General features: G+C 38.1%; 1 protein-coding gene across 1 annotated transcript; it reads right to left on the bottom strand.

Annotated features, from left to right (window-relative positions):
* Nucleotides 1–220: 220 nt before the first annotated feature.
* On the bottom strand, nt 221–13711 carry cry1a (cryptochrome circadian regulator 1a). The gene is made up of 13 exons (XM_027002169.2): nt 12786–13711; nt 7287–7395; nt 6828–6970; nt 6486–6670; nt 5237–5325; nt 4747–4887; nt 3773–4084; nt 3393–3544; nt 2395–2597; nt 1919–2020; nt 1647–1748; nt 1386–1463; nt 221–1240 (listed from the first exon to the last, which is right to left on the bottom strand). Exons 1-13 carry the CDS (start codon nt 12941–12943, stop codon nt 1137–1139), a joined length of 1878 nt encoding a protein of 625 aa, XP_026857970.1. The 5' UTR covers nt 12944–13711; the 3' UTR covers nt 221–1136.
* Nucleotides 13712–17418: the final 3707 nt, after the last annotated feature.

Below are 17418 nucleotides of genomic sequence, written 5' to 3'. Positions count from 1 at the left end.
GGTAAAATAGCACTATGTTTACGTGAAACAAAAAAAAAAAAAAAAAAAAAAAAAAAAAAAAAAAAAAAAAATCACAGACTAGTCTTTCCAGCAAGCACTGTTCTATTCTCAGGTAAACAACCTCTTTGGTATTATACACATTCGAAATAATTTACTGATTTATTGACTATCTTTTGAGAATGTGAGACATTTCTTGCATTCAAAATAACATCAAGCACAATTTACATTTACACTTTGTTTATTAAACAAGCACAATATGCTGGACAAGAAGCACAAATTGATGTACAACACCCTGATTTAGCATACCATGTCTTTAGCATACAGTGATGACAGCTATATGAGGAGACAGAGTTCAGAAGTAGATGGTGAGAAGCACTGTGAGACTTCCAAGGGGAGCATGAGGGATTGGCAACTAAAGAACAAAGGAAGTAACATCACAGACAGTCATGTATAGCAGAGATAAGGAGAGTCAGAAAGCGTAAAGAGAGCGTGTGACAAAAGGAAGCAGACCGACTCTGTGTACTGTATGGGCAGTCTATAAATGCTCTTTAATGTTTACATTTTCAAAAAGCACAGATTACAGATGATCCACAATGATCATTTATCAAAAATATATCAGTGGGTCTATGACATGAAATAGAGAAAGCACATACAATAGCAAATATGTACAATTTGTATGTGAGTATTCAACAAAATATTATATACAGAAAAATTTCTGTCTCCAGGGAAGTCCTAACACTCAATTAGCATTAACAGAACATTGTTGTGATGAACAATTGTGATTTGTCCAAAGTTGGCTAGGATGCCATCATCAACTTGGACAGAGTCCAAGAGATCATTTACAGTCCAATAAAAATTAATAAAATTACTGATCATGCACTTCTAATAGTACCCAAAAACAGATGAACAGACATTCAGGTTCTCCAGGTGAGAGCCTTCAGCCAACAGCCTGTTCAGAGTGTTGACACACAAATAGTTTGACTGAATAATTATTTTTGAAGTTGCAGGACAAGACAAACAGATGATCACAATGATATATACTTAGAAGTCTAAAACTTCAAAGTAAAATTGTAAAAAAAAAAAAAAGAAAGAAAGAAAAAAAAAAAGAAAAAAAGTGTAAAATAAGATGAACCTGTTTAAGAACTGCACTGTCTCTGGACTTTAGAGCCTGTGCTAGGACCAGATTCTTCACTGTGGCGCTTCCCAGAGTTCTGCACCGCATTGGAGTGGAGCCCTCGCCCTGGGGGAGACAGACACGTGTGACTTGGTTTATAGACTGATGCACCACAAAAACAGTGCTTACATGCACTTTCAATGTAATACTTTAAATAAAACCATGTTTTTATTGTACACGATTCTGGGAGTTGGCAGGTGAAAGCCTTTACCTTGCTGGAGAACAGGTCCAGATATCTGCTGAGCTTCCTGTCTGTAGCACACCATGCCACTGCTGCTCACTAAACAACCTGCAGTCAATGAGATTCTATAAGGACATGCTTAAAAATGAAAGCATGATTTCAAAGTGTTTTCTGAGAGCTTTGTAAAATGAATGTGTGACTGGTTTAGTTCTACACTCATCAAGTGCGATTGTTTTTGTGACATTGTTTTTGTGACATTGTTTCTGTGGATATGCATGGTTGTGTGTGTACCTTGTTGTTGTGTGCTGCTGCTGCTGGGATGTGTGTCTGCCTGTGGGTACCCCATCATTCCACTTTGCCACTCCCCCTGAGGGTTAGCAGGCATCTGGTACCCTACAGTCAAGCCAGCAAGACCTGATGACTACTGAGGTCTTGTCTGAAAGGCACACTACATGTCTCAAATCAAGTTTCAGGCCTGGCTGGCTCCCAAGAGCATTCATTCACTGGAGGTTTTTTGAGTGACCTTGTTTTTGTATCATCAAACCCTGGGCCAGGGGACATACCTGAGCATGCAGCAGCATCCTGGGGGCCCTCAGAGAGAGCCATCAGGCTCGCGGAGTTCTCCCCAGGCCCATTAGCATTGGATGGCACAGTTGCCAGCAGTCCTGAAAGAGTCAGGCCTCAGTGAGGGCACAGTACCGCCTATACAACGCTGCTGTGGGCTTTATTTTGCCTACTGTAATGCTTATTCAGGACAACTTGGATCATAATTGCTACTCCCTTTCCAAACCATCTAAATCATACCTGAGACGCATTACATTTTGCTGACATTCTCCATTGAATATTGTAATGATGGACAACCATTTTAGCTTTTGTTTTCCACTGGAATTTGCTAATGATCCATATATAAGGATTCACTCACAGGTAAAACAGATAAGTAATAAGACACTGGAAAGGTCTACTGTAGTGAAAAATGCAGACAATCCCAAATATTTTGTGTCTGTACAGTGGGTTCAAACCCCTGGTGGGAGCGACTCACCCAGGCCCCGATAACAGGACAGCTGCTGGTAGATCTGTTTCATGCGCTCAATGTTGAGACGGCTAGCCTCTGCATGGTGCACCATGGGTTTGGGGTAGTGCACACCCAGCATACACTTGGCCAATTTCTGCACGCTTTCTGGTGCGTTCCAGGGGTCATAGATGTACTTTGCAGGAAAACCCCTCAGGACAGGTAAGTACCGTCTACATGAAGAAATGAATCAGACATCTTAAAAATCAGAATTCTGCATTAATCTAATGTCATTTGGAAGGAAAAAAGGGATCCATGGTATCCGCACATCTAACAATCTAACAATCACTCTATACTGTTTAAAGTGGGAACATAAAAAAGATAATGGTGAACATTACCTAAACACATAAAATGTACCCTCACTTAAAAGTTTCACAACCAAACATACATCACCACAAAACCATTCTGTTATGTGAAACATTAATGCAAAATTAGAGATAAGCAACAGAAAGAAGTTGCACTGACTAGTAATGCTTGGAAACCAGAGTAACCACACTATTGGCTGTGACATCTGTTTATTTAGCTTATTAGTTAAGTGCAATAATCCTAACTGTGAGTGGAAACTGGAAAAATAAAAAGATGAATCAACCAAAATAATGTTTTTAATGCAATAAACAAAATCAAAGTATTTCTACATTTAATGTAAAAAATAATATGCACTATATCATGACAATTTACACGTCATCAGTACATATTTAAATTATTGCAGTAAACTATAATATTGATTATCAACCCAAGTCTACTCTGAATCATATAAGTATTTCAGAGGGAGAAGAAATGGCTCAATCACAGCACTCCACAAAATTCCACAGTGAGGTGTAGCCACAATATTTTTCACTGTGGGACTGAGTGGATGACTGAAGGGGAAAAACATGCAAATTCAGTACAACTAGAACCTACTTCTTCATTTCCCAAAATAGGAGAGCTGTTTTCAGTTGAGTAGTGCAGAATGGGTCAGTAAAACCCACCGTATGTAGTCCCCGTTGGGGTCGGTGCGGCGGCCAAAACCCACTGGGCAGTAACAGTGGAAGAACTGCTGGAAGAAGGAGCTGCAAGAGAGCCACATCCAGCTGCCTGCATTCACACTCCAGTCTGCATCCAGAAGCAGCTCCTCAAACACCTTTGACCAGAACAGTGCATGTAAGTCACCAGTCCCAGTATGGGGTTTGGTCAGTATGCAATTACACCTCATACCGACAAAGCACAGTGAAAGAAAAAATGCTTGAGCAAATGAAAACCTTTTAAAGGAGCAACTGTTCCATGTAATAAAGTAAATATTCGTTCAGTGGGTCATTTAATTGTTTAATCATCATTTAACATAATCAGGCCATCTTTAAGGCTGCTGTACCTTCATACCCTCTTCCCAGCTGATCCACAGGTCTCCGCGAGAGAGGAAGCAGGCCACAGCATGGCGTGCCAAATGGTGGATCCAGCCCTCCTGCCTCAGTTGGGTCATGATGGCATCGATCCAAGGGAAGCCTGTCCTGCCCTCTGCCCACTTGGCCAGTGCCTCAGCATTGCGGTCCCAGGGGATCTGCACGCAGATGGGATTGCCCTCCATCTTGTCAAAGCGAGGGTTGTTGGTGGCAGCCGTGTAGAAGAACTCACGCCACAGTAGTTGGCCATAGAGTGAAAGAGGGGGTGAGCTGTTCTTCTTCACCTGAGAACAGTTAGACAGAGTATGTGAGTGGACCAGTCACTCCTCATTCAAAGAATGACAATCACTCAATCGTTATCTGATCCATCAAATAATTTAGCTGGTTCTTGTCAGTTGGTTGGAAAGGACTTAGGGTGTTCCTAGCTGCTATTATGAGGAGTTGTTCATGAAAACAACCTTAGTGTCAAGTTTCTTTTCATTTCATGCTTTTCATTTCATGCTTTTCATTGCTCATTAGCAGAAGCCATGACTTCAATCAAGGCTGCAGCTTTCATGTTGTAAAAACTACTTTTGACATGTAGATTGTAGTAGTTAGCCTAACTAATGTTAGATACATTTCTCTGAAACATAGGTTTACCGTAGCTTGGCTACATTCTTTGTAAGATAAATAGCTTATCAAACTACAGTTGTGTAGGTTACTCAGCTCTGTATGCTCCACAGCCAACTTTCTTTATAAAAAATATTAAGCAAATTTGTTCACTGACTGGAGGTTAATATGTTTTCCTAAAGCCACTCCAGCCCCCTGCAACATCATGCCGCTTTGCTCGCCACTCAACTTCACCCCTGATCTCGGACTGGCATGGCCCCTGGGCATCACTAGAAGGATATGCTTGGTGCAAGGCACATCATCATGAAGCACATGACATGAGTGCTGAGGTCCTTACCTTCCTGTACAAGTCGGTGAGTTTGAAGTAGAAGAGGCGGCATGAGAGACAGCCAAACCTCAGATAGGGACTGAGGCCTGTAGGACTGGCTAGCAGGGAATTGGCATTCATTCTAGGACGCTCAAAGTTGGCCACCCATGCCTGGAAAATGAAGATTTTAGGCCCATGTTTCTCACCCCAGTCCTAGGGGGGCCCCCTCAAACGGACCACATTTTTTGCTTTAGCCCTGCTCCCAATATGCCGATATCAGGTATTCAATGTCCCTGATTACTTGTTTCAGGAATGAAGGGAGCTGAGAGAGAGCAGAAATGTGATCCTGGTCTGTGGACCCCAAACACAGGGTTGAGAAACACTGCTCAAGGAAATCATGACAAAGTTATCTTTGCACCCTTGTCAATTCACAACAAATAAAGTAAAACAGTATAGGACAGATCATCATGCATGCTTGGTAAAAAAATTAAGTGAGGTTCAATCACTGAAGTTTTCAGACCTTCCTCTCCAGATGCCTCTCAAGGCGTGTGAGGGCCTCTGTCTCTCCTCCAGGCCATACCGCTGAGGTCAGCCCCTCTGTGTCAAAACCTGCACAAGTGACATGGATTACTGAACAGAGGATTTAAATGGGGGGAAAAATATTTTTTAACACAAAGAAAAAGTTATTGTAAAGCTAAGAATAACTCTTAGATAGAATTACTGAACACACAAAAGAAATGCAAAACAGTGTTTAAAGATTTTATTGGGATGTGTGATTACTGAATCTCTTAGAAATTCTGAAACCACATATATAGAATGGTGTGAGGGTAACAAAATGCTCAAATTAGATTGTATGTAACTGGAAATTTTTTACAGTGTAAAATATAGCACATTACATTTTTACTTTAAGACACATTCTTAGTAAATTCAAAGTACCTCCAATTCAGCATAAAAGTAGGAAATCAAGCTGTTATAATAAAATCAAATAATAAAAAGCATTTTTAGCTAATACTGATGAGGTTGCTAGCCCGTGATATATTCTAAATTGTTTTGCAGATGATAACTTCCCTAAATGTGCTAACCACAGACACCAGCAGTGTCTTTTCAGTGGTGTAGCTCTAAGCAGGAACTAAAAAAAGACTGCAGTTGCAGGCCTGGTATTTTGGGGCCATTTTCTTCACTTCTGGCCTCAATAAGCAAACAGCATGCACAGCGACATTCAGGTTGGCAGTCTGACATGTCCAGAATATTTTTTTTCATGGCCCTAAAAATTCCATAGTTGCTTTAGGTCACTGTCATGCTCCAAAATTTATTCTGCCACTGGCAGCCACGGTGTCAGCAGAGGCAGGTGCCACCATGTTTAACAGAAATGGGGGTATGCTTTGGATCATGAGCGGTTTCTTTTTATTCTCCACACTTTCCCCTTTCTATCACTTCAGCACAGAATGCTTTTTGTCTCATATGTCCATAAATGAGAATTATACAGGCTTTGCACTTTTTACTTTTCTGAATAGCAAACTGGCATCTTGTAGCAAAAACAGCCATGATACTTACATGGTTGTTATGGACAGGCATTTAAACTGACAGCCTGCACTTCACCTTTCCTAGTTGTACAGAACCAAAATAGAGAAAAATATACTCACTGATCAGTTCCTTATGGACTGCACTGTAAGTAGGTGAAACTGGCATTTACAACTCAGTAACAGTCTGGAACTGATCCCACTCTGACTTCATGAATGGAAAGCCATGCCATGATGCAAGAGACCCACCAAGCTCCTCCAGGGAGGGGACCCCGAACTTCTCATCGTGATCATCAGACAATGGAGTGACGCAGGAGCCTATCACTTCTGCTGTGATGGTCTCGGCTGGCATCTCCACCGCTTCCATCCTGCTGATGAGGGTCTGGAAACGCTTGTAAGTCAGTGGAGACTGGCCACCATTGAGCTCTATGATCCTGCAACAGAACGGAAAATAAAGAATTAACAGACGGATATCTGAAAACTACCGTTCTGAAGACTCTTGGCTCAGTAGTTCAGTAGTCTCTTGGTATGGCAGGAATGTCTGGGGGTAACAGCTGACTGACAAAGAATGGTGCACAGAGGAGTACGCACTTGTCCAAATCGTAGAGTGTGTGGGAGATGCGGACGGTCACCTCCACACCTGCCTCATTTGCCAGCTTTTTAATGGCAGCGTCCCGCTCCTTTCCAAATGGCTCAGAGTCATACTCATAAGACAGGCGAGTGATGCTCCACTCCTGTGGTTCAAGAGGACACCATCAACAGCAGCAGAGCAGCTGACATTTACATGTGTATAGAATGGGAGGAGGTTTTTTTCTCTTTAGTCCAGCTGTATTAACATGAGACATCTTGTTTCTTTGGAAACCTACACTAAACCTTTTAATACCTCTACATTTTAACTACAGTGTTCTCTCAAAAAACATCTTCATATACCATCCTCTACAGATAACTACATATAATTAAAACACATAATTTGTCATAATTACATTTACCACAGTTTAGCATAAAAAGATAAACAAAGATAAAAGATAAGTGTGCCGTATGCTGCAGAACCTTGAAGAGCCTGGGAAAGACATCAGTGGGTTGGCCCCGGATTACAAACAAGCGGGAGCTAAGTTTGCGGAGGCTGGCATCTAAGTCCTCCAGACACTGCAGCAGGAACCTGTGGAATGGACAATGCTCTGTACCTTTAAGACATATAGATAGGCAGGATTTATTTCATGGTGCATCTTAGGCAAGTGAACTTTCTAAAAATCTGTCATATACTAGGTTACCATTAGAAAGTATGAAGTTATACGGACAGACTCAAAGTACACACCCCCCCCCCCCCACCCCCAAAAAAACCAAACCAAAACAAAACAAAACAAAACAAAAAAACCTAAAAGTCACCCTGTATAGTGAAAAGGTACTGTGGTTCTTTAGATTATGGGCATAACCAAAGACACTGACATGCTAAAATCAGATAAACATTATTAGTGTAAGTATATAATGAGCATTAACTATACACAGTAATGCAGCGGTTTAACTGAAGACTTCGCCAATAGCATCCTGTGTTTACAGCAGACATGAGTACCATTATGTTATCCCTTATCTAAAATGTGTTCGTGTACACACTAAACTGATTTCTCTGCTCACAGGAATAAGATCCTCCTGCTACTGGTTTAGTGGAATGGTACAATCAAAAGGTACAGTTTAAACCAGCTATGATGTTTCATGTTAAAAGCTCATTTATTACAAGTGAGAAAATGAAACAGATCCTAGTTCAGTTGCTTGGGGATGAAACAATGACAATAAATGGGACTACCTAATTACTTTCCTGAGTTATATGAAGTTTAATGCATGCCTCAATATTCTTAATGTCCTAAACTCTTAAAAAGGTGTTTCTTAATTGGATCTTGATGGGGTTAGGTGTCCAACTCTGGAGATAATAAAACCAGCAATACTTGTAACTCAAAACTTTATTCTAGCACACATCCCTATATAGTTATGCTAATCTCTTTAGAGCATGTTAGAGGCTGTGGTAGGGGATGTGCTTGTAATACAGAAGATGCCAGAAAGCTATAATAAGGACTGCAGGTTTAAATTGGTGCACCAATCAAAACTGACCATTTTTATCCCTCAAATTATAATAATTGTAATGATTATGATTTAGGAAAGCACTCTTCTAAGCAAAGTATTGTCCATTGATATCTGACTAATTACAAGACCACCTTGCAATGGTGCCCAAGAGCTCATATTAAACATTTCACAGCCACAAGCTACGTCATGTGGCATAATCTGTGCATATATTACATTGAAAACAATTCTCAAAAATCTCTACTTAACAAAGTGCACTTATAATATGAAATGCAGTGAAACAATGAAAATTACAGGCTAAGCAGTGCAGCTGAGCCGAGGTTTGCTCACGACTACCACAGAAAGTTTCGTGAATGCTGCACTCCTTTAAATAAGCTCCACCATCATGCAAGATGGCAGCCCCGCAAACTATATACAACCTCTATAGAACCGCTGGGCAGTTTCTCAATTATAAGCCTTTAAGAAACCTAAGAAACCTCCTGCTGGCATACAACTTTGCAATTTGAACCATAGCTGTAACCTTACAGCAGATTCAAGCTTGTTTAGTTTAAATCTTTAATAGTTCCTCTGGCTTTCTTTGAAACTGTAAAACCATGAGCCTACTGAAACTAAGAATAGATAATGCCATACAACATGAACATTTCTTTATGGTGACTAAGATATTCAGCAAAATGTCCATGTCTTTCCTGCCAACCCTAAATCCATTGAATTGTCCTAAAATAAGGCTGGACTAAAAGTAAAACAGAAATTACTATTAAAAAGACAATAGGTTCAGAACCATTTTTTATTATAGTCACCTTATTAACCTATATTCCTTAAAACTGTTTTTGGTGAGATGACCTTTTCTTAAAATTAACTGCAGTTTCAATAAACTGGACATCATGACTAACACTTATTATATTTATGGAAGAAAGATATTACATAATGAAGGACAGACATTATGACAAAATCTCAAGACATGACAATATGCATACACACAAGTAACAAAGAAGGAGAAAAGCATCATGACACTTGTTGAGAATATTTTGTAAACTTGGGAATATTTTGCAACAATTTGAGTGGTCTCCATAGAGATAGAACCCACAGACATTTATTATAGCATTAGAGGTGTCTCTTGCAGTTGCCAGGTAACACGCAGTGGTAGACTGCATCATTCTGGTAATAAGTGGGCACAAAACATAGTGGGTGAGATTAATTTGAGAATAAAAAAAACATTTAATGACGCCCACATCCATTAGAAAGAGATGCAAAATGTAACAAAATACCAAGGTATTTACTTGATATTTTAAGATTAATGGCTGCAGCCACATGTGACCAGGAATTTATTTGTCAAATACAGTGGCAGAAGTTGATACTAATATTACAAACAATTTTTTTCAAATCAGTGCAAGCACATGAATCCATGAATCACATATTGAACTTCAAGTACAGATACTCTCTCGCTCGCTCGCACCCTCTCATATATATTCATATATATATATTCATATCCATATATATATATTATATATATATATATCCATATATATATATTATATATATATATATATATATATATATATATATATATATATATATATATATATATATATATATATATATATATATATATATATATATATATATCTCTATCCAAAGAAGATTCCAGGTGAGTAACTACAGTGTACTGTACAAAGAGATGTAGAAAAATTCAAAATCCTTTAAAAAAAACCAAAAAAAACCACAAGGTTTCAAAGAAATAGGACATTTCAGACACAAGTTCTTCATCAGTTGTGCAAGCAAAGTGCTTCTTTAATGTAAAGCTAATAACACATCTTGCAAGTAATACAGTAGACAAATGTATATATTGTGCACTTTGCTTGCACTGATGAAGGATCTCTGCCCTGTTTCTCTGGAAACCTTGTGTTCTGCAATGCAGAAAACATATACTGCATTATTTGCAAGAAATGTAATCAGCTTTACATGAAATAAACCAAGAGAAGGCTTGGTGATTGCTTTATTGAACACTTCTTAAGGATTTGTCATTTCCATTGGCAAGGCATTTTAATACTAATGGATTAATGACATATCTATTTGCATTTCCAGTTGTTGCTATGGCAGCAATGAGATAGATAGATAGATAGATAGATAGATAGATAGATAGATAGATAGATAGATAGATAGATAGATAGATAGATAGATCTTACATTGTACTTTAAGTAATAATAAATAAAGCAATTATTGAAATTATACCTTTAAGCCATTATAAAATTATATCTTAAGCATTTATGTACTATACATTCCTAATCTTCATACAATCACTTGGTCTTAAATACTCTGGCTGTGCTTTGGATAGCAAACACAGTTACTCTAGTCTATACTAGCTGAATCCTACATTGAGACAAACTGCATTACTCTTTATATGACTGGCATTTTCTCAACATGCCACTCACAGTTTTTGTTGTCTGAAATCATACAACATATCTTACTACACTAATCAAACTAGTAACCTATTACAACATATACTATCAAAGGCTGAGATTCACAGTACAACATGAGTTTAGCAAAAGACTAATTAAGCTCATACAGTCCCAATCAAGGGATGTCAGTGCTAACCAGTCTGATCTGGCCTTGGTTTGAGCTTTGTCTAGGCACCCTGTCCACGTTGGTTTCAATGCCTTTTGGCCTGAACTATGAACACTGCTCTGCCTCATCATTGGGAATGAGGACATCTCCCAGCTTTCTGCCTCATTAACATGTTCTAAAGACAGGAAGGTCTGCAATCATGAAGAAGACCTTTCGTCTATCCTGGGCTTAGTGGTGTTTTTTTTTAAGTTTACAATACTTATCATTTAGATGATATTTGATCATTTTTACTTATAAATTATTACTTTCATCAGTTCTCTGATAGTGAAAATGGTTGGATAAAATATGCTTACACACCACTTATTTCATAAAATATTACATTATTACTATACGAAGATTCTCAAAAATACATTCGAAAGATGTAAAGTCCTTTAGAAATGTCTTCCTATGACACTTTAGGCACTTAGGAAACAGATTCTTATAGAGAATCAGGCAAATACTTAAGAAAAGGTTAGTCTGAGGAGGAAGGGCAGACAAAACTCAACCAGCAATAAGTGCCATTGGCTTGCTCAATGGAGGCTTGGACTTGGACATTTGTAAAGCATCTTTGGGAAATTTTAATTTTCCCTGTTCAAGGAAATTGGTCTTATAAGTTAAGGCCCATGGATGTTAAAGTAAAATGGTCACTAAAGGAATTAGTCACTAATTAAGTGGTAGCAGCATCAATTGCCCCTTCTAACCCACTTCTGTACATCAAACAACACAGGTGCAATACACAGTAAAGCAGAGAATTATTTGTACACCGTTACATTATTAGGCTGTGGCTTGTCATGTCAATATTCAGCCAGATCCACCACACCCAGTCTGTACATGAAAAACATGCTTTATGCCATAAAGGGTAAAGAATTAAGTTAAAGATCAGATGGCAAGACCTTTTCTTTAGTACATGTGACATGCTTGACAAAGGAGTTACAATGTGTCACAAAAAGATGAAAGACCTCTAATCGTGTCAGAGCAAATCATGCTACAGAGGCTCTCTCAAACTGAGTCACTGAAAAGTGCTTTTTGTAATTAGCTTTTCTCTTGCAAACCCACTCTTTGGTATTTACAAGAGCCTGAACAACGTGGAAAGTGTTTCTGTTGTTTTAATTTCTTTTATATGCTAAAATATTTGTGAAATGCTGAATCTGGCTTGTAAGAACATGGCACCTTGCATAGTGGGTGCATTAAAATTAAGAAAATGTAAAATTATATTATTATCTACAATTGTCTAGATGTAGATAGTCCAGTATAGTGGCACACCCAAAAAAAGCAATCCAACAAATCTTGCTTCTATTTTAGATTAACAGCATAGTTAATACCGACCCTATAAAGATGGTTGTTTCATGAGTAAACTTGAATTAGAGGAAAGCTTTCTAACAGTTTACAGTTTTGTTTTGTTTTTCATTCTACAAATTCATAGATAAGAGGCAACATTGCACTGATTGATGTCAGAAACAAAAGGATTCCCTGACAGTTTATGATGATTATCTATGGAGTATAGATCCCTATTAAACATCTAGGCTAATACATTATGATACACTACTTATATGTTTTCTCCATATTCTAAATATAGTTATACTATTTTCGGTAAGTGGCGTTATAATGGCTACCTTAATTTTATTTTTAAATGTTCACAGTATTTTTAATTATTTAATGTGATCCTTTTGATTTTTAAAAGAAAACTAGAGGGAAATGTCAGTATAATAGTTTAGAAGTTACTTGTATCTCTTGGGTCATTGTTTTCATTTAGGCAAAAATGCCTTAAATTAACGAAACATTATGAAGTACATGAAACCATATACATTATGGTCCACTGAAGTAGCGTCTTTGTGTTACATACAAAAAAGACAATGCAAAAAACTATTTTCTTACCTCCACCTGTTGATTCCAACGTTGGACGATCCTGCAAACCAAGGGTCAAGGATATACACGCAACGAACAGTATCCGCTCCCTGGATTGACTCTTTGAGGGAAGGATTGTCGTGGAGCCGCAAGCCCTTCCTGAACCAGTGGATCGTATTTACGACCATTACTTCACTGGACAAGTCCCTTAAAATGTAATACTTCGGAGCGTTGAAGACTAAAATTTCTTTCACAGGACTCTATGCTCTGTGCAGTTACAAACGTTGAATAACAAAGGGAATACTGCCTTACATGAAATTTTGATCAGGCCGATAATCTAAAGTGCAATTAAATGTGTTAAACGGTAAAATTCCTTTTTAAAAAAAATTATCCTTGCTCTAACAAAACGCTCTCCATCATGTCAAAGGATTCAACAAACAACTGCCACAGCTGAATCATTTGGCCACGCGTAAATTAACCGCGTATTCCGGAGCCAAAGAAATGGGCTTTAGGACCCAGCTTTCAACTGAACTTCCCTGTTGTATAACTTGTTTTTTTTCGCTGAATGATAAAAAGTATAAAAATGTTAATAGGTGCAAGTATATATTTGACAGTCCCTCCCGATAGTTAATCCAGGTCAAAAGACGTTATGCTGTTTATTTAGCTTCTCAAATTCTGTCGTCGCCGACTAAAGTCAGTGCCACGGTTCCTCCAGTATGCGATCCAGAACGGTCACGATTATGTAAATATTAATAATCGCAAAAGCCTTCCTATCAGGGTTCCTGGAGACTGAAGCAGATGACGGTTACATTCCGCATAAAATAAACATCCATTTTACTAACTGCAGTGCGTGCTGTTATATCCTGGTTCTGCGTTAAATCCAGTTGTAAATGCTTTCTTACAGCGACACAACCCGCACACTTTCGTCCATATAATTCAATCTCACCCTTGAGACGTGGTTGCTCCGCCCACGTCACTACGCACATGGAACAAACGTATTTTGATTGGCTGTTTCCTGTCTTGACGTCATTCATCCTAAGTCACGTTCTTGTAGCGTGATTATTTGAGCTATTATGAATTCTGACTTTGAACGTCGATGTACCCACAAAAACTACGAAATCGCAAAAATGCGCTGATATACAATATAACATGTATTATAAACAACAACTTCAGGAAGTATGGTGCACAAATTTCAACAACATAACGACATTTATGGTGGCGCTCATCCCAATCTGGACGTTGATAGGATGGTGCTAAAGTACCCGGATCGGCACATGATAGCAGGTATGAGCAGAGAACGACGCAACTTTTCAAGGCGCATGCGCTTAGCCAGCGATTAAGTCAGGGCGGCACTGTATTAACCCTACAGAGAAATAATAAGAAAGTTTGTTTGCGTAACAAGAATGTTCACATTTACGCTTGTAAACTGAATATTTTTATTTGCCGTTTTTATGCATCTCATCTGTTCTTATTTTAAGACAATGCCGTATTCTTCTACGCTCTCAAGACCTCAAACCTGAGCATGTCTGTTTAGGCTTGTATGGTTTAGGCACGTAGTCTATATGGGTATGTGTGTGTGATCACATTGTAACAGCTTACTAAGGACCATGTCCTAGAAATAAAGTCCATTAATAAGTAAACTCCAGTTTGCTGTTGGTCATTTAATATAGCCTTAATGCATTTTTTTTCTTTTAAACGTCTTTACATTATTATTGTGTACATTCCTGAAAAATGAGATAGAAAAAGCTAAAGTTCCTATGATGTCGGCTTGAATCTACTTTCGTTTGAACGTTAATGAGAAATAAAAACCCGTCACATAACGGGGGTCCTGAGCGTGTGTAACCATTCAGGGAATACGCACTGTGTATGTGGCTTTCCCAATCACGAAGACAATTGCCAAAATAGCATTGGTTGAAAAACTGATGTTGCCCACTAGATGGAAGCAAAAATCAAGTTCTATTTAATATTTCTTAAGCCCAGGGGTGGTCATCACTTCTAGACGTGCTAGAGCTAGGAAAATAATAATAAACTATGCAGGACAGCAGGAACCCACTTCTGGAGCTGAAAACCCCTGTTCTGAACAATGTTATCTTTATATTCACTGCCCAATTCCAGTTCTAATCTAACACAACTATATCCTATATAGCCTATATCCTATATCACCTGAATATTAGACGATTATAGAACTAAATTCTGAAGGAAGGTCAGTGGAGCTCCGGGACTGGTGTTGGGCAGTTTATGTTTACAGAATTGAGTTGCCACTTTTATCCAAAACACAACACAGTGATCCAAGTACATGCTCTTAAGGTTTTAGTTGTTATGCAAATTGAGAGATGGTTTAGGTAAACAATGTTTTATGGGCGGCCAACAAATTCCATTGTTTTAGCCTGCTCCAAAGATATTGTGCATAACTCAATTGGATAAATATGCGTACTCGGTGCTTGTGCATACATAGCTTGTTTAAAATTATAGGAATATAACAGCATACACAATTTGCATGCAGTTCACTTCAACTAAATAGAGACCGGTATTTATCAAGCATCTGAATTAGAGCTAACCTTAGCTGCACTCCATAGAATTTTTCAAGACACGATTCTAGATCACGACTTTTTTCATGATAAGTTTGAGAAATGTGATGCTAAGTTTATTACAGAAATTAAGGTACATGGTCATTATCAGAAATCAAAGTCTCCCCACGAAACAAACAAAAATAATCTACAGCAATAATCGGTAAAATAACTAGCACACACTTATTTAATCGATTAGGTGTTTGCTAAAAGAAACTGTCATGAATAGTGCTAAATATGCAGTCAACCACTGGTCACTTCACAATGAGCCTATTTTCAACATCCAAATAACACTAATCAGTAGGCTCCGTCCGAAACCACGTACTTCCATACTATACAGTACGCAAAAGCAGAACGGGAGAACGGGTACTGTGTCCGAACACGTAGTACTCAGTACGCGAAAAGTACAGTACGCGAAAAGTCCCCGGGAGATGTACAAAAAGTACGAAAGCTCCAAAGGACACGTTTTCATTACCTTTAATTAAAATGTGGAACATCATTTCATACAGTATTTCAATGCAGTTATAATTTTGTAAGTTGCAAATATGTACCATCTGACTTGGTAAATAAATAATAGCACTCTAGTTGGCTGGCTAACTAGAAGCAAGCTAGCCAAAAACGGTCAAGGGGAATCGAAACTGATACTCCCCAAGTGAACTGCTATAGTATTCATTGTAGGACAGTCTCCCAAATGTTAAGGATTAAATATAAAATACAGCATTAAATATGTGCTTGCAACAAATTGATTTGGATAAGATGCTCATAGCGCAACACTGTCCTCAATGAGCTTTCTGTAAGGATGATGTTCTAGAAATCACAAAGGAAGTTACAAGCGTGGTTCCACCTGCTCTCGGGACACTCTTTTCCTGTCAACATGCACAACGTGTCCTTTCAATAAACCCAGCAAGCTTTCGAAATGCTCACCACTCCAACCTGCAGATTTACGTCTCCTGCTGCAACGTCACAATAACATGAGAAACGCGCCGCGGAGTGTTACTGTAACCATCATCATCTTAACACTCTGTTGTATTTGTTGTTTTGAAAATCAAACAAACAAATAAATAAATCAACCGAGTATTTAGTGAGATAGCTACCCGTCAAGCAGGAATATGGATAACTCGACATCGGTTTTAAATCCTTTCACTTTTCTTTACCTCTGAAAAACCGTGTAGCTATATTGTTCAATTTTAGAGTTTCCATAAATGTTTGCAATTTTTCATAATGATTGAAAATGTGCATTAGTCAGACTAGATGTAGTACTACATTAGCACAATGATGTTCTGTATATTGCAAAGGAGGATACAACCATTAAACAACAACCTTATAATTTCCAGGCTACCAGCAATCGAGCAAAAACATGTAGCAGAACCTCAGTTAAAAAATAGTATTTCCCGCCACAGCTCTGCGCATGCACTCTGAGCAATAAAAGCAAAATTAAAGACTAGGCCACAAAACGACAATCAGTAGAAAGGAGGTTATTGTAGTGCCACCCTGCACTTTGCTAATTGAGAATTGTCAATAGACAATGCTCAAAACACTGCCATAACCAATCTCTTTCTTGTTAAAAAAAAACCAAAAAACAAACAAACCATTGATTCTTGTTAGGGTTACTCATAGTCAGAGCAAAAATATTTCTGTTCTAAGGCCTTAATATTTCTATTGATTGTCCAACTATTGTACAGTGTAGCACTGGTACAAACCAACAAAATTACTGAAATATGAAAGGTCACATTATAGTGTTCCAAGATCATTGCCTAGAGTGCTTTGCAATCAGTAATGGGCTGCTGCACTTTTTTAGGAAACAAAGAACCCTTGTGCAGCTAAATCTAAGGTTAGTATTAGCTTATGTAATGTAATTATTAATGTTTTTCTTTTAGTTCTGGGGAGTGTCATGCATATATAATTATTATTGCTTTTTTATTTTGTGATACTGTAATTTTAGTTTTTGACTTTGAGATGCAGTAATTATTAAAATGCTTTGATCCTCAATAATTAACCATATAAGTTAAAATATACTGTAAGGGTTATTTTTATCCTTTTTATTACCTTTAACTCACTGCAGAAATATTAACACATGTTACAAAGCAATTTATAAA

This window comes from Electrophorus electricus, chromosome 7 (assembly GCF_013358815.1).
Source record: "Electrophorus electricus isolate fEleEle1 chromosome 7, fEleEle1.pri, whole genome shotgun sequence".
Classification (NCBI taxonomy): domain Eukaryota; kingdom Metazoa; phylum Chordata; class Actinopteri; order Gymnotiformes; family Gymnotidae; genus Electrophorus; species Electrophorus electricus.
The sequence above is the reverse complement of the archived record's forward strand: the minus strand, read 5'-3'. Positions and strand labels throughout refer to the sequence as shown.

Excerpts from the sequence above, each read along its gene's own strand:
- cry1a (XM_027002169.2), bottom strand. The coding sequence starts at position 12,943 with ATGGTCGTAAATACGATCCACTGGTTCAGGAAGGGCTTGCGGCTCCAC. Across the intron at positions 7,396-12,785 it reads GTTGGAATCAACAGGTGGAG|GTTCCTGCTGCAGTGTCTGG; the intron begins GTAAGAAAATAG and ends TCCATTCCACAG. Across the intron at positions 1,464-1,646 it reads CAGCAGCACACAACAACAAG|GTTGTTTAGTGAGCAGCAGT; the intron begins GTACACACACAA and ends CATTGACTGCAG.